General features: G+C 48.1%; 1 protein-coding gene across 1 annotated transcript in view; it reads left to right on the top strand.

The window, feature by feature from the left end:
• Window positions 1–22,606, top strand: part of CSMD2 (CUB and Sushi multiple domains 2) — a 571,373-nt gene that overhangs the window by 365,102 nt on the left and 183,665 nt on the right. The window contains 6 exon segments of the mRNA XM_069477647.1: window positions 359–685; window positions 4,594–4,788; window positions 16,850–16,988; window positions 18,010–18,197; window positions 18,928–19,116; window positions 19,320–19,436. Coding sequence (XP_069333748.1) covers window positions 359–685; window positions 4,594–4,788; window positions 16,850–16,988; window positions 18,010–18,197; window positions 18,928–19,116; window positions 19,320–19,436 — 1,155 coding nt within the window.

The following is a 22,606-nucleotide window of genomic DNA, read 5'->3' as shown; positions in this document are numbered from 1 at the left end:
CTGCACACCAGGCTGAGAGAGGCCGGGAACCGTGACTGTACACTTGGGCTTGAATGGTGGTTTTTCCCCATGCAGGGGGCCCAGAGCATGCAGACACTGCCTGGGTGAGCGTGCTGACCACAGTAAACGGACCAGCTTTGCCACACCCACCCTTGGCCAAAGGGGACCCCCAGTCCTAAGGCCAGCATGGAGCCCAGCATGCCTCCCGCTAGAGCTCAGAGCCCAGCCAGTCCAGCCCAGCCCTGTGCCAGCCTTTCTTTCCGTTGCTCTCTAGACTGAGAAGCTCCCCCGCCAGCCCTCAGTGACCCCAGCAGAGGTAGGGGGGATGTCACTGACCTCCCCTACTCTTGTCTTGCAGTTTCCTGCTTCTTCAACTTCACCAGCCCGTCTGGGGTCGTCCTGTCTCCCAACTACCCAGAGGACTATGGCAACCACCTCCACTGCGTCTGGCTCATCCTGGCCAGGCCCGAGAGCCGCATCCACCTGGCCTTCAACGACATCGACGTGGAGCCTCAGTTTGATTTCCTGGTCATCAAGGATGGGGCTACCGCCGAGGCCCCGGTCCTGGGCACCTTCTCGGGAAACCAGCTCCCCTCCTCCATCACAAGCAGCGGCCACGTGGCCCGCCTCGAGTTCCAGACTGACCACTCCACTGGGAAGAGGGGCTTCAACATCACCTTCACCAGTGAGTCCTCCCTTTGTCGCCAGCTGACCGTCCCTCTGAGTGTCTGCCTCCCAGGATGACCCAGGGTGCTCCCACGGAGGACAGTTGGTGTGGGTTCCCAGGACATCGCTGGGCTGTGGTGCCCAAGCATGGAGCTCCCAGCGTGACCAGGAAAAAGCATAAATTTCTGGTTGCTAAGCGGGGCACTCTCTCCTAGGAGTCACTCTCTATAGAGCATTTATGTCCCGTGGGTGTGATACATAATGTAAAAGGAGCCAGGAACCTCATTTGCCCCTCCCACTCTCCCTCTCCTAGAAGGCCCTGCCAGAACCAGAAAGGGCCCAGGGGCAAGAAAGCCTTTGTCATTCTCTCGGTAGTTCTCGTGAGCTCTGGTTCCCGGTCTGAACGGCTCCCCCAGTCCCTGTGTCAAATCAGAAGCAAAGGTCTAGGGCCGTGTTTCTGTTCGGCTCCCAGGCTTATTGGAGCCACCTCTCAGGGCCTTCCCTCACAGCCCCTCAGGGCCACGATCCGAAAGTCGTCACCTCCAGTCTCCATCCCCGGCCCCTTCTCTAGAAGCAGCCTGAAGCTCAGCGGTGATTATGTTTATTTCTGTATGTCGTGGTTGCAGTGGGGGTGGGGGCGGGAACAGAAGCTTGGAGACTGCAAATAGCAAGCCACCAAAGACAGCAAGAAGTGGTTATCAGGTCACAAGAAACTAGAATCCAGTGAACTTGGCCAATGACCAGGAGTCAGTGGGGCTGGAGTTGGGTCTGCCTGAGCAACTAACCAGATCTTCTCCCAGCGGCTGCTTGTGAAGGGCGAGTCCGCGACGCAAGCTCTGTCCCATGCCACAGACACACACGCAGAGCTCGTCCCTCTGGTGCCCTTGGACAAGCCTGAGCTCCTCCAGCCCACCCTTGGCAGAGAGGGCTTGTCCCACCTGTCCCTGGGGCCCAGTTGAGCTGAAGACTCGAGGTACTACATGGGGGGCCATTTGGGACCCCAGATTCCAAGGCCCCAACCAGGCTAAAACCCACCCGTCTCCCCTCCCTTCCCTTGTTCAGGACACTCAACTTGGTAGAAACATCGACCTTCTCAGGGCGTGTCTCCTGCAGGGGACTCCCATCCCCGCCGTCTGTGGGCAGGAAGCAGTAGAGCTAAAGCCCAGTTCTGTCTTTCCCAGTCTTCCAGGTCCAGGGCTGACAGTACCGGTGTTTGGCTGGTCTGTCCTCCCACTGCTTTCCCCACGAGACCGTGAGCCCTGGAAAGGAGCGTCACTTACCTTTGCATCCCCTCGGCCCAGTGCAGGCCTGGGGGGGGGTGGTAAGGACCAGCAAATGCTTATTGAGTGGAAGGATCCAAGAATGACCAGATGCTCTTTCCTGGCCCAGCAGGAGTGGGAAGAACAGGGGGGAGAGGTGTCCCAGGGGAGCCCCCTCATCCAGGGTGGTGAGAGCTGAGGACTGTGGACCCTGAGGGGGAACTTGGAGCAAACAGATACTCAGTCTCCGAGGCAAATCAAATCCTAGTAAGCCCGCCCTCACTTCCCAGGACAAATGCTGAGTCCTTGGGAGGAGGAGGCCACAGGGGCCAGAGGGTGAGCTTCACTTGAGGGCAGCGGACTAACCTGAGCTTCAAGCTCTTACCAGCATTTCTCTCCAAGGTTTCTTCACCATTGTAAAAGTGACACACAGCCAGTGTGTACATACTAAGAACATAGAGCAGGTCAAAGAAGACATGTTAATTTCCACCAAAAATCCCCCCAGCCAGAAATGATTCTTCCCAACACTTGGTAAACACTATTACAGATATCACACATTTTTCTAGGCATTTATATTGATGGATAGTTGGATACATAGATAGAAATAATTTTTTAAAATCTGGGCTCCATCCTAGGCCTGCTGAGTCAGAATCTCTAAGGGGTGAGGCCCCAGAACCTGCATTTTCACAGGATTCTGGGGTGATTTTGGGACAGCCAGAGAACAGTAGTCCTTGGACAAGCATCGGGAACTGGTGTATCTCCCTGCGGGACGCTAATCTCCTCCCACACCCCAGCTGGTGGCATCAAGGCTGAGCTTGAATTTGCCCAGTGTCAGGGAGCTCACCTCCCCACACAGCCTCCTCTGTGGCTAGGGAGCACTCCATCTGTTCCCCTGTGTCCTTGTCACAACAATCAGTGGTCCTGTTTCCAGCCCCAATGCTCCTGGGAATAAACTCAATCCTTCTTCCACATGGAGCATAACGGACAATGATGACAGTAGCTATCATTTACTGGGCACCTACTGTGTGCTGAACCCTGTGCTGACCACACTAGGTCATCACTTGTAGCCTCACAACAAAAGCTCCATAAGCCAAGATCTGTCCCTTTTCACACGCCAGGCACTGAGGTTTGAGAAGGCACATAGGTAGAAGTGGGCAGGATTTAAATCCTTGACTCAGAGCTTTTGCTCCCAGATGTTGGAAATAGCTCCATATCCCTGCTATGTGTGTTCACGTGTGCGCCTGCACATCCACGTGTGTATGCACATGTATGTGCATGGATCTGTGCATGCATGTGTGTGCACATGTGTGACTGATAGGGTTTTGAACAGAAAACACCTAGACTCCTGGGTGCCAAGCACCACTTTCCTTCCCACCCCATATTTCCAAATGTCAGGGCAACTTCACGGTCACAGTTCCTAACCAGGAAAGGTTGGGAGACCGAAGTCTGGGCTGACGTAGACTTTCAGAGGGACGGGTGTTGGAGACTGAGCCAAGACCCTATATGAGACCATGACAATCGTCTCCATGTCAGAGGCTCCCACAGTTCATCCGCAGTGGGAGGGACCACCAGGCTTGCAGGCCTCTTGCCTCCAAGATCCAACAGCCTCCAGGAATTTCAGAGGCCTGGAAATTTTAAAGTGGCACCTGCCCATGAAGCCATGGAGTGTGGTCTGCACTGAAAAGTCGCCATCCTTACAACAGCAGGGATGCAGATAGGGCCTGGCTTCAGAGACATGCAGCCTGAGAACTGTGGCACCCCAGATGGAGGAAGGCGGGGAATGGGTTTGGTGGAGGCAGAGCAGGAAGGGTGTCTTTCCATGCGGGGAGGGGAAAAGGGAGGGGGGCTGATGCTTAATGAGTGCTCACTGCCCGTCAGGTGCTGGCCCAGACATTCGCCACTCTCATACTCTCATCAGCTTTCACTTTGTTTCTATCTCAGAACGGTCTTGTGTGTGAAGTACAATCTCCATATCATTGGTCGGGAAACTGAGGCTCTGCAAGGTGACATAAGTTGCCCAGTACCATGTGGCGAGTAGGAGGCAAAGCACTATTAAATCTGTGGTGCTCTGACTCTCCTTCTCCCGCCTCGCTGCATTATCACCTGTGCGGGCAGAGTGAGCGGCAGTCCTGGCAACAGGATGGAAAAGAAAGAAATGCCTCCGGACAGGGTCCATTCCAGGGCGCCTCCTTTATGATGCTTAGTGTCTATGAGGGTCCCAGGATTTAGAGTCCCGCTCACCTGAAGGATTAATGATCCCATGCCTGTCTGAAGTTAAGGAAACATGGAATGGATTTGACCTTGGAGAGACAGATCAACTCCTTAACCACCTTGAGCCTCAGTTTCCTCTTTTGTAAACTAGGGTAACAATATCTACTTCACAAAATCATTGTGCGGTGTAAGTGAGCTCACGTGAGAGACGCTCAGCTCACTGCCTGATCTGTAAATGGATGTCCATTAGAATGCAGTTGGAGTATGTGCTTGGGAAGGCGGAGATCAAGTTTAACAAGCACCTGCTTAATGCCAGGCCCCAGGGTATCTAGCTCTCCCTCCAGCATGGCGGTTCTTGGGGCAGCGGTGGGGGTCTAGGATTGACCATCATAATGAAGCTCATTTTCTTTGGGAGTCCAGCTCTCTCTGACCATGTCCTTGACACTCATCCGCACAGCCTTCCGACACAACGAGTGCCCGGATCCTGGCGTTCCAGTGAACGGCAAACGGTTTGGTGACAGCCTCCAGCTGGGCAGCTCTATCTCCTTCCTCTGTGACGAAGGCTTCCTTGGGACGCAGGGCTCAGAGACCATCACCTGCATCCTGAAGGAGGGCAGCGTGGTCTGGAACAGTGCCGTGCTGCGGTGTGAAGGTACAAGCCCGCGGGCTGGGGGCGGTGGCTGTCAGCCAGAGAGGCTGGGGAAAGGGACCGAGTGGCCCCAACCACGGTGGTCCCTTTCTGTATCCGTCCTTCCTCTTCTGCCAGGACCCAGGGCCACCCTCCTGCCCTCACACTAAAATAGCAGGGGCTTTATAGGACCACTTGGCATAGGAATCTGAATTGTAATCAGAGATTAAAGTGGAGAAATGCTGGCTCTGAACTGTCAGGCATCAAAAACACCTCTTCTGTCAACTGGGAACTCTCGGTACCGCAGCCATTAGGAGCCCTGCCCAGGGGAGCCCTGGCAGCCTGAAGCAGTGTTGGCAGCACTGTGAGTTTTCAAATCTTTCAAGCCGCCTGCCAGTCTTGCCTTCTCCCCATGCTAATTCCCCCCAGTTCCCTGGGATATCTCCCAGTCTCCGCCTTTGTGGCCCTGTTAAATGCTGCCTTGATATCTTTGTGGTCAGTTTCTGGGAGGCTCAGGGCAGACCAGCCGGCAGAAACATGGCTTGAAGCAAACATAAGGCTTGTCATTATGGCCTGTCCTCAGTCCTCCATCACCATGCAAGACGGTTTTTGACTCACCTTTACACACCAGCCATCTGTTCTACCAAACTACAGACATTTAAAATGCAGATAGATAAAGCTTCCTGAGGGCAGGAATGAGGTGAAATCTGTGTCGCATACACAGTGCCTGGAACAGAATAGGTGCTCAATAAATACTTGTGAAGATGGATGAACAGGGAGCATCCCAAAGGCCGTTTGGGGGCAGTGACGGTGTCCAAGGAGGCAGGGGCTGTGGTTCTCTCCTTTTGGGAGCCAGAAAGCTCCTTCTTCACATCTCATGTGATGAGCAGAGAATAGAGACCTAAGACGCCTCTTGACTTCCTCAATTCTCAAAACCAAATCTGAGTAGCCTTAGCCACAAGTGGGATGGACGGGAGACCGAAGGGGGGCCTGCTTAGAGAAAGCATCGCCCAGAGCTGGCAGGCAGGTGGCTGGGGAGGAGAGACTATGGAGATCACACTGCACGTGGCTGAGGGTCCAGGCGGGCTTCCAGGTCAGAGAGGACTGGGCCGGAATCCTGGCAGGTTGCTTTTCCCCCTCTGAGCCTTTGGTTTTGTCAGCCAGTAAAAAGGAGGGATAATATAGTAAAATGTGTATCGAAAGGGCAGTCCCTGGCATAAAGTAAGTTCTCGTAAACGTTAGCTGTGCGGTTACGGAATCTTCCTCGGCCTCATATCCCTGCTCCTGGCATGTTGTTTGACCCTTGGTAGATGCTCAGTCAGTACTGGTTGATGAATCACTGAATGACTGAATGAATGAATGACATTTCACCTAGGCTAGAGCCTCCCTAATGAGAGGTATGTCAATGAAAGGTCTCCAGAGCCCTGACCAGACTGCCTGCCGTCACCACCCTGCAACTCACCAGCCAAGTCACCCTGGGCAAGCAACTTGACCTCTTTGTGCCTCAGTTGCCCCATCTGTAAAATGCAGGCTGATGATGGGAACCTCCTTGCAGGGCTATCGTGGGCATGCACAGTTCTTGGAGCAGGCCTGGCAGAGAGCTGGCGTTCTCTAAGGGTTGGCTGTTAGCATTAACAGCCATTGATTTTAACCATTTCTTTGTTGGACCAATCATATCAGTGTTCACTCTACTTTGAGGGCTCAAGTGGTGCCTTTCCATCCTTCCAGGTGCCTGCCCCAACCAGGACGTGAACAAACTTTACTCTCTGACTTCCGAGATCCTTGCAGTGTGGTCCACACAACCTCACCTGCCATTCTTCCCCAGTACAGTCAGCACTTTTGGAAACAGGATAAGCTTTGGAGTTAGAGAAACAGCATGAAACTCACAGCTTCAGCCCTTCCCAGCCGCGGAACTGACAGGTTTAAGTTAGGTGACTCCCGAGACCTCAGCTCCCTCACTGGCGATAGGGGATAATCTTGCACATCTGATGGAGCTGTGTGCTGCAGAAACATGACCACGCAAAGTGCCCACGCAGAACCCAGTCTGGAGGGTTGTCAGCTGGTGGCCATTCACCTTCCTGCAGGCCAGCCCCCTCCTTTTCCCCTGCACGCATCCATCCCCTCTGATTTGGGGGGTTTTCTTTGTGTTGGTTCATCCCTCTGACATCTTCCCTGCTGTCTCTAGCCCACCTGATCTCTTCCTTCTCCTAATTCCTGTTGCTCTTCATGGGCCACCACTGGACCACTCTATTGGACACTTGGTCTTACCATTATTACATTTTTCTTTACCAGTTCCATGGGCCTTCGTCCTAGCTCCCCACCAAGATTGTGGGCGGTTCCAGGGCAGAAGCCCAAATCCGCATTGACCCTGAGCCTGCAGGGGCTCAGTCCCAAAGGAGTTGACCCCACTGAAGAAGCCTCAGGACTTGGTGACTGCAGACTCCTCCCCTCCGCTCCCCGCACTCCCGAATCAGGTGCTCCTAGACCAGAGCTCTGTTGATGCAGTGAAACACTCAAGACCATGTGAAAGAATTTGACCTTTGTTAATGGATCCTCAAGTAGCTCACTATTTCATAAGCAAAGTCCTAATTTTAAAATTAAAACTGTCTTATTCATTCTGTCCCTGGAGGGGGAAATGCTGTAGGTTTGGGAGCAGTTGGCACCAGAAGTAAGAGGCAGCCTGTTGGAGACCCTGACTCGGCTCTGGGCAGAGCCTGCTGGGTTTTCTCAAAGTGATGGGCGTGTGATGCAGCCTGGTGGGCAGAGCCCTGAGGAGCAGCGTATCAGAGAGGCAGAGTGGGAGCCAGATGCCACCCACAGTGGCCGAATCCAGCGTTAAAACCTTAGAGAGAGCTGGATATAGAAGCCCCTAGGAACCTGCTCCTCCTTTGGTCCGCGCTGTGGGAGAGCATTGCTTTGTAATCAGCATCTTTGTCTTTTCCATTTTTTCTAATTTTGTTTTTGATTAAGTATCTCCACCTTGTGGACAATTAAATGCAGAAGCTAATGGTCTTTTTGAAAATCTTTTAATATATGCTAAGAGCCACTTAGCTTTTGAGAGGCTATAATAGGACAAGGGAGAAGATGGCTTCTCCTAAATTTAGCAAGAAGGATGATCATCTGGCAGATCTAGAGCAGGGGTTGACTAACTTTTTCTTAAAGGGCCAGATAGGAAGCATTTCCGACTCTGTGGGCCGTGAGGTCCTTACTCAACTCTGCTGTCATGCGAAAGCAGCCTGAGACGATATATACATGAATGGGGCAGATTTGGCTGCGTCTGTGGTCTAGAGTTTCAAACTCAGCTTAAAATCAGAAATTTCCAAAGAAAGACTCCCAGTAAGTAAAGGCCGCTACCCGAGAGAGCCTGGCTATCTCCCAGTCACCCACGTGCGTCTCTTCCTTGTCTCTTTAGCAGAAGAACCAAATAATCGTACCCCACTCTGATAAGTGTTTTACAAGTGTCAACTCATTTCAACCTTGCACCGGTCCTAGGAAATAGATGTAGTTATCACTACTGGGGCACAGAGAGGTTAAGTCACCTGCCCAGGGTCCTCCCAGCTTTTGAGTGATGGAGCCAGAATTCAAATCCAGGCTCCTGGCCACCCTATTACTGTATTTTTCTTGAATTATATCACTAGGGAGAATATAACTTTCAACACATTTATGAAAGCCTTAAAAGCATCTACAAATTGAATGAAAAGCAGGTTTTCTATTTTCCACATCCCAGTAGAAAATTAAAACAAAAGGAAACATATTGCCTATTGCAAAAGACAAAGAAGACAGGACACCACATGGAAGCATCAGCAATTGATGGCATAAAGCAAAATGACAGTGACAAGACAAACATATCAGTTATGACAATAAATGTAATTAAACTCCCTATTAAAAGACAAAGACTCTCAAGCTGAGTTTTTTTTTTAAAAATTCCACTTGCAAGAAATACATGAAAAAAGGAGATAAATTATCTATAATGAGTATGTTTTCATTTCTTAATTTTTAAAGGAATATTTGGTAGTTATAGAAATTTCAAACAATGCCCAAGTGCAAGAAAGTTCAAAGTGAAAATACTCATTTCTCAATCTCACTCCCCAGAGGAAAATGGTTTAACAGTTTGGTATAAACACATCCACATTCTCTATCTGTACAACAAATGTGTTCCCTTTATAATCAGAAAAAACAAGTCCTATAATAAAGAAAGAAGGTCAATTCTCCTCACTCCCATAAAGAAACCTAAGTGAGTGAGGGTTGTAGCTTATTTAGGCCTCCAAGGAAGAATTTTAAGGGTAGTTATTGAGTTTCTAACAATTACTCGTTCAATCTTATTGTCACTTTTGTGAGAAAGATATAATTGTCCTTTATACATGAGAATTCTGAAAACCAATGAGGTGAATTGACTTGCCCCAAATCACCCAGCTAGTAATAATTGAGCACTTACTATGTGCTAGATACTAGGCCAAGTGCTTTTTTATTGATTTGTCGGGTACATGTGCTGATTGGATATATTGCATAGTGGTGAAGTCTGGGGTCTTTGTGTAACTCTCACCCAATTAGTGTACATAGTACCCACACCCCTCTCCTGCCCTTCTGAGTCCCCATTGTTATTTTTCCACTCTGTGTCCATCTGTCCTCATAATTTAGCTCCCACTTATAAGTGAGAACATGCACTGTTGGCTTTCTGAGTTATTTCACTTAAGATAATGACCTCCAGTTCCATCCATGTTGCTGCAAAAGACATGATTTCATTCTTTTTATGGCTGAGTAGTATTCCACAGTGTGTGTGTGTGTGTGTGTGTGTGTGTGTACATACATACCACATTTTCTGAAATTTACCCAATCATCCATTGATGGACACTTAGATTGGTTCCATATCTTTGCTATTGTGAATAGTGCTGTGATAAACATATGAGTGCAGGTATCTTTTTGATATAATGACTTCTCTTCCTTTGGGTAGATACCCAGCTGTGGAATTTCTCAATCAAATGGTAGATCTATTTTTAGCCCTTTGAGGAATCTCCATACTGTTTTCCATAGAGGTTGTACTAATTTACATTCTCATCAACAGTGCATAAGCGTTCCCTTTTCTCCATATCCTTGCCAACATCTATTGTTTTTTTGACTTTTTCCTTTCTAATTGGAGTAAGACAGTATCTCTTTGTGGTTTTAATTTGCATTTCCCTGATGGATTAGTGGTGTTGAGCATGTTTTCATGTTTCTTGGCCATTTGTATGTCTTCTTTTGAAAAATGTCTGTTCATGTCCTTTGCCCACTTTTTAATGGAGCTATTTGGGTTTTTTTCTTGCTCAGTTTGAGTTCCTTCTAGATTCTGGATATTAGTCCTTTGTCAGATGCAGAGTTTGTAAATATTTCCCCATTCCGTAGGTTGTCTGTTTGCTCTGTTGATTATTTCTTTTGGTATGCTGAAGCTTTTTAGTTTCAACTTCTGCCAAGTGCTTTACATACAGTGACCTACTGAATCCTCATGACAACCTGATGAAGTAGGTACTGTCATCCTCATTTCACAGATGAGGAAACTGAAGCTCAGAGGGTTAAGTGACTTGCTCAAGACCACAGCTAAGTGAATGACAGAGTCAGGGTTCAAATCCAGGTGTTCTGATTCCAGAACCATCACTGTTAACCACCAAATGAGATCTGTCTGAGACCAAAGTTCATTTTTCTTTCATTCTACCACAAAATAGGGGAGGACACATTGGGGGTGGGGAGCAGGTGGACAGTGGGGGGGCAGGACTGGAGAGAGCAAGAGGCCACCCCAGCGGCAGAGTCACTCTATCAGAGGAGAGAATGTTCATTACTTCTGACCATTCATGCTGGACAGCTAGTCAACTAAAGCCCTTTACAGGCAGCCCGCAAGCTATTGCAGCAGCAGTGGTCAGGGTGGGCATTCCCACGCCCACCATAGTGGTTAGAAATGCAGGCTTTGGAGCCGATCCGCCTAGATTTCAATCCTGGCTCTGCCACTTCCTAGCATGTGTCCCTGTCCAGTCACCTAACCTGCTGGTAGCTCAGCTATGTTTCCTCAGCTATGAAATAAGGCCTGTACCCACCTCATAGGTGGTTGTGAAGAGTAACGTACAGGTAAAGAAAAAGCACACCAAAAGCACAGTGTCTGGCATATTGCAAGGCCAGTGAGTATTCGTTCTTTGTGTTGTCCCCTGTCACCATTCCCAGTTCCTCTTTGCCTTGCACAGCTTGAGCAGGGGTCAGGACAGGTGGCTCCTCCCTCCCGGGGGACACCAGCCCCTCAAGAGAAGCTCAGAGTATTAGTCAGCCAGGGCTCACATAGCAAAATACTACAGACTGAGTGGCTTAAACAGTATAAATTCATTTTCTCACAGTTCTGGAGGCTGGAGTCCAAGATCAAGGTGTTTGTTGGCAGGTTTGGTTTCTCCTGAGGCCTCTCTCCATGGCTTGCAGGGACCCACTTTCTCTGTATGTTCTCACGTGGCCTTGTTCTCTGAGCACATGCACCCCTGGTGTCTCTTCCTCTCCTAGTAAGGACCCCAGTCCCACTGGGATAGGGATCCACCCTACGACCTCTTTTAACCTCGTTTACCTCTTTGAAGGCTATCTTCATCTGCAGTCACACTGGTGGTTAGGGGTTCAACCTATGAATTTGGGGGAGACAGAATTCAGTCCATAACTCCTAGTATAGACCTTTAAATCAATACTTAATTCCTTCCACAAAATTTATTGAGCACCTACTGTGTGCCAGGCACTGGGTTAGCCACAGGGTCCTTCTTGTGTCTTATTGCTAAGCTTTTCTCCTTATTCAAGGCAGGACCCTCCCTTTCTTCCTTTCTTTTCTGTTTGTGTGTGTAAGTGTGTGTGTGTGTGTGTGTGCATGTACACAAGCAGGTGTTTCCCTTTTTGCCCGAACATTTTTTTAATGGAAAATTTCCAGTCCATACCAAAACAGACAGAATAATATAGTAAACCCCCATGTACCCATCACTCAGCCTTAACAACCATAAACTCAGGGCCTATTTTATTTTCATTCATACCCCACCCATCCCCCCACCACCCTGCTCGCTGCAGGATTGTTTTGAAACAAATTTCAGGCATAATACTTCAGCCGTAACATCTTAGTATGTATCTCTAACAGATAAAAAGAACTCTAAAACATAACCACAGTACTACTATCTTTGAAAATTTTTTAAAAATTGCTTAATACAATCAGATTTCCATGACTGGCTAACATTTTCTTTTATAGTATTTTTTTAAATCAGAATTCTAGTTAGGTTCATGCGTTACAATTGGCTGATATGTCTCAAGTCTTTTTTAATTTATAGCTGTCTACCCTCTCCCCTTGCGATTTTTTTTGTTGAAGAAGTTGGGTCACTTATCCCGAGATAAATGAGAATTATTCAGAATGAGGAGTCTCCTGCATTCTAAATGTTGCCAGTTGCTTCCTTGGGAGGTTATTTAAATGATTCTGTCTCTCTTATATTTCCTTTAATTGGCAGTAAGACCTAGAAACTTAATCAGATTCAGGTTCCATTTTTTAGCCATAATATTTTATCGGCAGGGCTCTGTGTCTACATCAGAAGCACAAAATGTTTGGTTGCCTCTCTTTGGGGTTGTTAGGAAGCATTGATGATCATAGCCTAAGGATTGCAAAATGGTAACACTCTATCATTTATTTTTCTTGTGGAAGCTGGAATATTGTGGTTAAAGAAAACTCATCCTCATCAACTATTTGGTTACTCTGAGATACAGTACCTAAAGGAAAGGACAAGAGAGATCATTATTTTCCTTTATTTATCAGTTTTCACATTAATGAGTTGATTCCCTAACATCTTTTAAGTTGAACATTTTTAAACATCATTACATTCTAAAGCTGAACATTTTTAAACATCATTACAGTCCAATGGATTTAAATATATTTTATGTATTTAAATCCCTTGCAATTGTTATTCTAATGGATACTCAAATTGTTCATTGGCTACTGGGAGCCCTTTAAAGTTGGCCCAGCCTCATCTTGTACATTTTCTGTCCCTGACCTAGAATCAGTGGTTTCTCCAAGGAGCCCTGGTTCCTTTCCGTGGAAGTTGATATGTAGAATCGGTACACTAGGGGTGCTTATTCCTATTGAGCTGGTCTTTGTTTCTAAGCATTTTCAATGAACACAGCCAGGAAACACTTTGTAAAATAAAATATATCATGAATTCATTTCATTTCAAGTGTAAAAACACTTTTTCTTTTTTACTTAACTTCCTTGATTTCATATCTGTATCTCCTTTCACTCTTGCTGAAAATCCCAGTTCCCAACACCACCAGCATAATTTCTCATTTCATACAACATACCCAAGGTCTGAGAATAGTAATACCAATACTACCAACAGCATGTGATTACTAAGAATAGTTTACATTTGGGGTGGGCGTGTTTTTTTTTCCAGTTGTTTTTGTCCTTATATCCTACTAAGGATGGGCTATCAAATTACTATGTTTTAAAATCTCTTTAACTAGTTTCTTCACATGTGACTATGCCACCAAATGAACCTGTGTTCATTTATTTCACTGCGCTTTTGAATTTTTAGAAATTGCTTGTCAAATTTAATCTTTCTTTTTAATTATGTAAAATATTTATATAGTTCCAAAGTTAAATCTATAAAAGAAGGTATATTCTGAGAAAGTTTAGGTTCTGTCCATATTCTGTCTACCTTGTTCCCACTCTCCTTCCACGAGTAATCTTTTCGGTTTTTGGTTTACCCTTTCATTGATTGTTAATATGGATGAATATGTGTGTGTCCCCTAGCTCTTTCTTAGATAAATAGAATCATATTGTACCCACTATTGTCTATCTTGCTTTCATTCAATTAACAGTGTATTCTGGGGACCACCCGATGACATTATATAGAATATTCCTCATTCTTGTTTTATAGCTGCATAAATAGTCCATTTTGCTCATTACCCCAGCTTATTCTGTCAGATCCCAGTTGAAGAACATTTGGGCTATTTCCATTCTTTTGCTATTACAACAGTACTACCTTATATAGCCTTGTGCTATATAAATATGTATATGTCTTTTCATATTTTTTCCAGTGTATCTTTGAGGTCGAGTTCTAGAGCTAGAATTGCTGGGTCGGAGAGTAAATGCATATGAATTTTTCAGGGTGTCACCAAATTCCTCTCCTTAGAGATTGTGCCATTTTGCACTTTCACCAGCAAGGTACTAGAATTCCTGGTTTCTCACAGCTACGTGTGTCATTCAACTTAGGGTTTTGTCTATCTGATGGATGAGAAATAATATCTCATTGTAGCTTTAATATGTATTTTTCTTTTTAAGAGTGAGGTTGAACATCTTTTCAAATGTTGAAAAGACACTGCATTTAGGAATCCTCCCCCACCAATATCCCCCCGCCAGGCAACTACTACTCTGGCATATGAAGGGGAACAAGAGAGAGAGAGAGAAGGGCTGAACAAACAGAGAGGTCATTTGACAATCACGTGAGCACAAGAAGAGATTACCTAGGCAAAGCGATGAAACAACAGAGCAGAGAAGGAAAACAAAATGGTGACGCCCAGAGGAAGGAATTGAGTTTCTCTCCCTGGAGATTGTAGCTGGGGTTTTGTTGATGCGTGTGCACTAGATGACAGTAGCCTAGGCAGGCAGCAGTGACGTGTGACCTGTGGCTTCCTGGAAAGTAAACGAAGAGCTCACAGTCCAGAAACCGGAGAGGCTGAGCCTGTGCTGAACTGGAGCCAAGAAAAGAGCCCCCTCCTCACTGCTAACACACTCAGTCCTTGCACGGGACGCTGAGACGGAGCAACAGGCACGCCCCTCCCCACCACCAAGGTCTCATATGCCCACTGGAGAGGGAGAGGAAAGCATTAGTGGTTGCAGTGAGATGGATGGATGGGTTTTGAAAACGGGGGTTACTGAGGAAGTGACAATACACATGCAATTTACTCTCTCAGTGTTTCATATAGGCACTATGTAATTATTTAGTTTCTCTAAGCCTCAATTTACTGAAAATGGGGCAATAATCCCCGCCTATAAAATGAGGATAATAATAGCATGTGCCTTTTAGTGTTGCAATTATCACAAGGATAATCCACGTTAAGCCCTGACATGTAGTAAGCTCTTGAAACACACGAGCTCATTACTGCCAGCTGTGGTTGTCGTACTGTTAGGTGCTGCAGGGGGATTTAGAGATACAAGTGTTGAGGTTAAATCTCAGCTCCAACTTCATTAGCTCTGTGCCCATGATCTAGTCCCTTAACCTACTTAGCCTTAGTTTTCTCCTCTGTAAAATGGGGATAATAACTTTATAAATGTGTGCATTTAGATGAGATAATACACATAAAGCAATTAGCAGAGTAGGTCATCAGTATGAGTTGACTGCTACTACTGTTATCATTATTATCTTATTGTTAAACTTCCTAATATAATTTTCTATTAAGAATGCTTGACAACTATTTTAGATAATTTCAGAAGGTTATAGAATTAAGAGAAGAAGGGTGGGCTCCATTTGGCTATAGTTTATGAAACTGATCACCTGTGGAAATCTACAAACTTTGCAGAGAGAGAAGTGCTGTGTTGCTCTTTATTCCTTCCCCAGTCTTACTCAGGGCAGTTTGGGCATCTGATATTTCTACAGTAAGAGGGTCCAAAGGAAGCAGAGGTTGGTTCCTTTAAAACAGAGAGGCTGCTTAGCTTAAGATCTCTGAGTTTGTGCCGTCTTGCCTGGGAAAATGCAGGCTCTGTGACTTGCTAACCCCGGGCTGGTTACTTAACTTCTATCAGCTTCAGCTTCCTTAGGAAGCAATAACAGCACGAACCTGGCAGGGGGGGTTGTCCTGTGCATGGTGAACACAACTGTGTACGTGGAGTCAGCTCTCCGTCAAGGGCAGTGGTGATGACAGTGGCAGCAGCACTGGTGGTGGGTGTCATCATCCCATCATCAGCCTTGGGGAAGTATGTTCTTCAGGGTGAGCTGGGCTAGACTGTGTTAACAAACACCCCCAAACCCCAGTGGCTTAAAGACAGAACTTAGTGTCTCACACAGACCACTGAGGCTGCATGGTTAGCACAAGCCATCAGAGTGTCTGCTCCTCAGAGTCACCCAAAGGCCCTGGCTGATGGGATGGGACACTTGCTTCCACAGTCACCGAGGCAGGAAAGGGAAACTTTGCAGGTCATGCACTGGCTCCTAAAGTTTCTGCGTGGACACAGCATGCTTCACTTCGGCTCTCATTTTATTGGTCAAAGCAATCACACAGCCGTGTATAACTTCCAAAGGGATGGGCCATGAAATGTGCCCTGGGGGAGGACTAGCTCTAACAGCCAGCCCGGGGGCCAAGGGTCTGGCTGCAGGAAGAGGAAGGGGTGGTGGGGAAGACGCAGCAGAGAATGGGGACGCCCAGGTGGGATGCCGGGGTGTGTGGACAGACGGAGAGCAAGGGGCTGAGGTAACAGGCTTGGCAAGACCAGAGACTGCCAGCAGCTGTGCCTAGACCCCCCCAGTGTCTCGTGGCATTACCTGCCGTGGACTGCATTCATTCACCCTGCCGTTCATTCATTTATTCGTCCAACCGATAATCACCGAGGGACGACTGCCTGCCGAGCACTGTGCTAAGTGCTGGGGATGCTGAGTTGTGTGAGACGAATAAGGCAGTCCGTGCCCTCCCGGGGCTCACAGCGGAGCAGGCAGTGCCACGGCCTTGAGCTGAGCGTTAGGGTCCCGACCACTCTCCAGTGCTGGAGGGAGCGAGGAGGTGGGCTGGGTTCATGCCTCTGCCTCAGCCCGACAGTTGACAGAGAAACAAAGAAAAAACCAGTGTGACCCAAATATTAGCTATACTTTGCCCCCTCTAGAATAACAAAAGTACTTTGCTTAACGGATTCTTTTCGTTTCTCCCCTCTGGCTTCTAAAACTCCACAGGATATAACTGGACATAGCCATAAAAAGCTCAGTAGACAAAACTCGCAGTTTATAGTTTATACAATTTTCTATAAAAACAAAAACAATACTTGTTGGCTGACACATTTTATAGAGAGGTTTTTTGGTTTATTTGCTCATTTGTCCCCCCAAGAAAGCTGCCTCTCTCCCTTCTGTCCCCCCAGCTCCCTGCGGCGGGCACCTGACTTCAGCCAGCGGCACCATCCTCTCCCCGGGCTGGCCCAGCTTCTACAAGGACGCCTTGAGCTGCGCCTGGGTGATCGAAGCCCAGCCCGGCTACCCCATCAAAATCACCTTCGACAGGTGCTTGTAACCACAGCCTTGGGGGAGAGGGGGGAGGGGGTGATTTCTGTGGAGCTGTGTGGGAGGGAACCTGCAACGGGGGGTTGGGGACCAGCACTGGTGCCTAATTGTCAGCAAGGTCACAGAACACTGGACCCGACTGCCCTGAGTGGGTCGGCTTCCCTGGCTCTGCCCGTGAGCTTGGTTGGCGCTATTTAGGGGATTATGGCAGGAGGGGCGAAGAGAAGGCTGGGGGATCATTTGCATTGTCAGAGCCCCCACCCCACCCCCTCCATCCCCCAAGAAGGGATTGTGGGCAGACAGACACCATCAGAGATTAAAGCATGGCATTAGCTCCTGAGGGGCGTTCACCTGGAAATTCCTAATACAGGAAGCAGCCTCCCTGACCTCTGCCCCAAACGCTGCTCACATGCCCCGCTTCTAGCTCCCACCCTGGTTGTGCCCCTTGGGTGGAGAAAGCAGCCACCCAGATAAGAACACGGACTCCTTCCAGACAAAAGTGTTCCTGGCCAGGAATAACAGTGCACAAACTTTTCTGTGAAGAGCCAGATGGTAAATATTTTAGATTTTGTGGGCCACTTGCCCACTTGCAGATCTCTGACGCATATTCTTCTGTGCTTTTTGTTTTTAATATCTCTTTACAAATGTAAAAACCGTTCTCTGCTCTCCAGGCTGTAGACCAGATTTGGCCCTGGGGGCTTTGGTTTGTTGACCCCTGGCCTAGAATATTCTGACCCCATGTGACAAGTCACTGTGCCTCTAGGTTGTAAGAGGGGTCGTGGCCCAGGCCACAGAGAGAATGAGAGAGCTGCTCCCCACAGTGGAAGGAGGAGCTCAGCGTTGACCAGAGTAGAGGAGGTCCTTCCGCATGGCCAGGGAACGTGCGCGATTGTATTAAAGATCCCAGCAGGCCAAAATCTGGCTGGTTGTTCTGAAGCCCTGGGTCAGGCAGGGCTTTTGTTATTTGTAAATTAGTAAACTTTCAGTTTCTCAAGAAGTCTTCATCTCCATCATTCGGCAGATTTAAAACCGAGGTCAACTACGACACCCTGGAAGTACGAGACGGGCGGACGTACTCAGCGCCCTTGATCGGGGTTTACCATGGGACCCAGGTCCCCCAGTTCCTCATCAGCACCAGCAACTACCTCTACCTCCTCTTCTCCACCGACAAGAGTCACTCGGACATCGGCTTCCAGCTCCGCTACGAGAGTGAGTCTCAGTGCGCAGGCGCAGGGAGGGTGAAATGTCTGGGGACTGTTGCTCCACCATAGGCCCCAGCTTGGCCGCATCCCCATGGCATTCTCGCTTAGGCCGTATCCTGGGGAAGGCGCTCCCCCACTCCCAGCATCCCTCAGGGGCATGAGAGCTTAGAGTCGTTCAAGACCTTCACGCAGTGTCCTTGTGTGCAGACCTCATGGCCTGTTCCGTGTGCAGCTGATTGGGCGTCACTCTCCTGGGCACTCACGGACAGACTATCTGACGGACCATGAAGCTGAAGTGAGCTGGCATCTCCCGCATGCACTCGCCCTCTCTCGTCACCTTCTGCTTTCATCCCCGTCGTTTAAAGCATCCGTGTCACTTCAGCACTTTGTAGACCCATATAGAAAGTTAGGGTTGAGAGCGCCATGCGGACAGAGTCATTTCCTTACTCATATCTGTATCCCTAAGCCTCAGCTCAGCGCCTAAACCACAGTGGACACCCAACTATTTACTGAACGAGCAGAGGAATGAACAAATGATTGAGCCGGCTTGTTTTCTCTGGGGGATAGGTCTTTAGACACCCTCTCAGCAGACACTGACAGCCACATTGCTTGAGCTGGTAATTAGCAACTTCTACCTTTTATTAATCAGGGCTTTCTTCTCCCTCTTTGCGAGGCAGCTGGGGTCCCTCTGTGGTGACAGTGAGCTGTCTGTTCCAGCTGTGGCCTCTCTCTTCCAGCTATAACACTGCAGTCGGACCACTGTCTGGATCCAGGGATCCCCGTAAATGGGCAGCGGCATGGGAATGACTTCTACGTGGGCGCTCTGGTGACCTTCAGTTGCGACTCGGGTTACACGTTAAGTGACGGGGAGCCCCTGGAGTGTGAGCCCAACTTCCAGTGGAGCCGGGCCCTGCCCAGCTGTGAAGGTGAGGCGCACCATGAGGGGGCGCTGACGTGGCAGATTCCTTTCCCGCCATGAAAAACCAGGAGCTCACAGGGCCACTGACTCCGCCACCCCGTCAGTGAGGGCAGGGGGTTTGAGAGGAGATGGGGGCAGGGTCCCAGGAGGGTCCTGGGGTGAGCTCCCTGAGCCTCTCCAGTCTCACTGCCCTCTTCGCTCCTTCCATAGCTCTCTGTGGTGGCTTCATTCAAGGCTCCAGCGGGACCATCTTATCGCCGGGGTTCCCTGACTTCTACCCCAACAACTTGAACTGCACCTGGATTATCGAAACATCACATGGCAAGGGTGAGTGTTGAGATCCTTAGCATGTAGGTATTGGGGTGTGAAACGGTCAGGGCCCCAAGTTCCCCAGCTCAAAGCAACCTCTATGGGTATCTCCCTATACAGTGACCTCTGGGCTTAGTCTGAATTTTTCTCACCACCACCAACAAAAAAACTTCCAGAACTTTCCCATCTCTTTGAATCACAGAACTCAATAAATATTATTGAGAATCTGAAAATCTCCATGCTGGAAGAGATCTTAGAGGTTGCCAGCTATCAAATCCCATTCAGTGCAGGAATCTGCTCTAAATCACTCCCCATAAGATGGCAACACACCCTCTCCCTAAACACCCCCAGTCCTGGGGAGATCACCAACCAGTTCAACAAGTCTATCACTTTTTATGTATACTGTCTATCAGGTGTATCTGAAACCTGTTTCCTTGTCTTGTGTCCTGGAGAAACATCAGACACCTCTGCTCCCTCTTCTTCATCCACCCTTCGGATAGTGAAAGCAGTGGTCCCTTCTTGCATAACCCGACTCCTCTGATGCCAGGCCTTCACATTCCTCACTAGCCTGCACGGTCCAAGTTCAGAATAGTAGTGCTGGTTACACATAAGCATCAATTGCTATACTCTCTATTCAACAAATGCTTACTAAATCCCACCTAAGTGGCAGACACCAGGGCTGGCCATCAGCAGTAACCAGGCAGATATGGCCTCTACCCTCAGAAGCTTATTCCAAAGTTCACCTAAAGTCGTGGTTCTTGCATTTTGGAAAATACACTAACGCTTAGGCTCCACCCTAGAGGTTTTGCTTTTCTGTGTTGGAGGTGGAAGCCCAGGCATCTCTTTTTTCAGAACACTTTGCCAGTAATTTTGATGCATGCCTTTTGTTAAGAACCTCTGATCTAGAAGCATTAACGTGTAGAAGACCCAAGAAAAACTTATGATGGAAAAACATTGACCCCACTATAATTAAAGAAATTCAATTTCAACCGGTAATGAAATACCACTTCTCTTTTTAAGTCATCAAAGAAAATGCTAACAGTCTGGGGAAGAGTGTGGACACGGAAATACTATTCCCTGCTGACATTGTCTGAAATGGTTCAAATTTTCCAGAGGGTGGTTCAGTGAGATGAACAAAAGGCCTTAAAAGTATACTGTAAAGGACTTGAGGTTGCCAGCTATCAAATCCCATTCAGTGCAGGAATCTGCTCTAAATCACTCCCCATAAGATGGCAACACACCCTCTCCCTAAACACCCCCAGTCCTGGGGAGGTCACCAACCAGTTCAACAAGACCAATCCCCCGCAGACACAGAGGGCTGCTATCAAATCCCATTCAGTGCAGGAATCTGCTCTAAATCACTCCCCATAAGGTGGCAACACACCCTCTCCCTAAACACCCCCAGTCCTGGGGAGGTCACCAACCAGTTCAACAAGACCAATCCCCCGCAGACACAGAGGGCCAACTGTACATGCCTTTGGACCCAGCAATGCCACTTACTGGAAGTTATCTGAAGCAAATAAGTAAAACTGTACATCGAGTTTTAGCTGCAAGGATGTCCCCTAAGGCATTATTTATTATATTGAAAAATTAGGAACTATTCAAATGTCCATCAATAAGGAAATGTTAAATAAACGTATGTGACAGCCATAGAATCAAATACTAGGCAGCCACTAAAAGGAATAATATGAAAGAATATTTAAAGACCTAGAGAGGTGGTTGCAATACATCGTTAAGTAAAAAAGGAAGTTTGCTGAAAGAATATTTTTAGTTTATAAGACATCTTTGTATGCATAGAAAACAGCCTGGAAAAGAGATACCTCAAGCTGTTGTTTCTAGTTGTCTCTTATTTTCCTCTTTTGCCTTTTTTCTAATTTTGAGCAACAAACATATATTACATGTAAAATATACTATTTGTATGCAAAAGAAAATTTGAAAGAAAAATCATTTATAGTCCCACCACATGTACTTACGTGCTACAGTATGGCCTTTACTAGTCCTGCCCAAGCCAGGGCTAGGGTGGCCCAGAGCTTCTTGGGGCAGGGCTGGACTCTCAAGGTGAGGCCTGGGGTTGTCCCCATCCTCCCACGGTATCCTTCCTAAGGAGGGAGGGATAGGCACAGTGCCCTTGTTCATCCTGCAGAGCTGTTTCCACCCAGCCTGGTCAGAGGAGGCTGTTTGAGGAGCCAGAAGCTGCCCTGTGGCATCCGGAGGGGTAGAAGGGCAGCCCTCATGAACCCTAGAGGGACACTGTAGTGGTCATGGTCTTCTCTGAGTCTGGGCATCTGTGACTCTAGGGGGGTATGTTCCTCTATGCATTGCTATGTGTGTCTTTGCCTAGAAGTCAATGCAGCTCATCAACTATTTAACAAATGCTTATTTGATACTTGCACTGCTCAAGTTGCTAGGAAGACACAGCTGAGCAAGCCACTCTGCCGTTGCCTACCTTCAGGAAGTTCATGGGCTAGTGGGAGGGACAGGCAGCCTGCATGGAGATGTCAGGATAGCGTGGCCCACGTGTGATAGAGCACCTAGAGGTGGGGAAGCATCTGGAGCCCAGCTGGGGATCAGGAAGGTGTCCTGGGGTTGAGACTTAAGCTAGCCTGCAGGGAGGACCAGGAACTAGCTGGGATGAAGGTGGCTCTGCAGGGAATGAACAAGAGGTCATGGATAGATGACCAAATTGCTTCTCCCTTAGAGACATTTAAAGGTGTCATCTAACCTGTAGCATAGAGCCCTAGGTTGTAAAATAGCTGGCACAGCCCCGTGGGCTTTGCCTACCTCCCTCACCCTCATTCCAAGCCCTCCCTAGAACTTTTCTTCATTTCCTAGAGCTTGCTAGGCTTTCTTTCTCCTCTAGAGCTTTGCACAATTGCACGATTTTCTTCTCTCTGGAACGCGTCCTCTCCTCAAGCAAGGAGAATGGGGATCTCTACCACTGCCCCTGCTTGGCCTGCTCTTCGTCCTTCTGGGCTCACTTCCACTCAGGAGCTTCCCTGAGCCCTGTCCCCAGCCCTGCATCTGGACTGGCTTCTCTCCCGTGGGCTCCCGCAGCATCCCGCACCTCCTCAATTCCAGGCTCTACCTCACTGTACAGAACTTGCCTTCTCATCATCTGTCTCCCCAGCAGACTATGAGCTCTTTGAGAGATGGGTCTATCTTGTTTCCTGCAGTTTCCCCAGCTTCTG

The sequence above is a fragment of the Eulemur rufifrons genome, chromosome 8, assembly GCF_041146395.1.
Source record: "Eulemur rufifrons isolate Redbay chromosome 8, OSU_ERuf_1, whole genome shotgun sequence".
Taxonomy (NCBI): Eukaryota; Metazoa; Chordata; class Mammalia; order Primates; family Lemuridae; genus Eulemur; species Eulemur rufifrons.
Note: the sequence above shows the minus strand (reverse complement) of the source record. Positions and strands in the feature narration are given on the sequence as shown.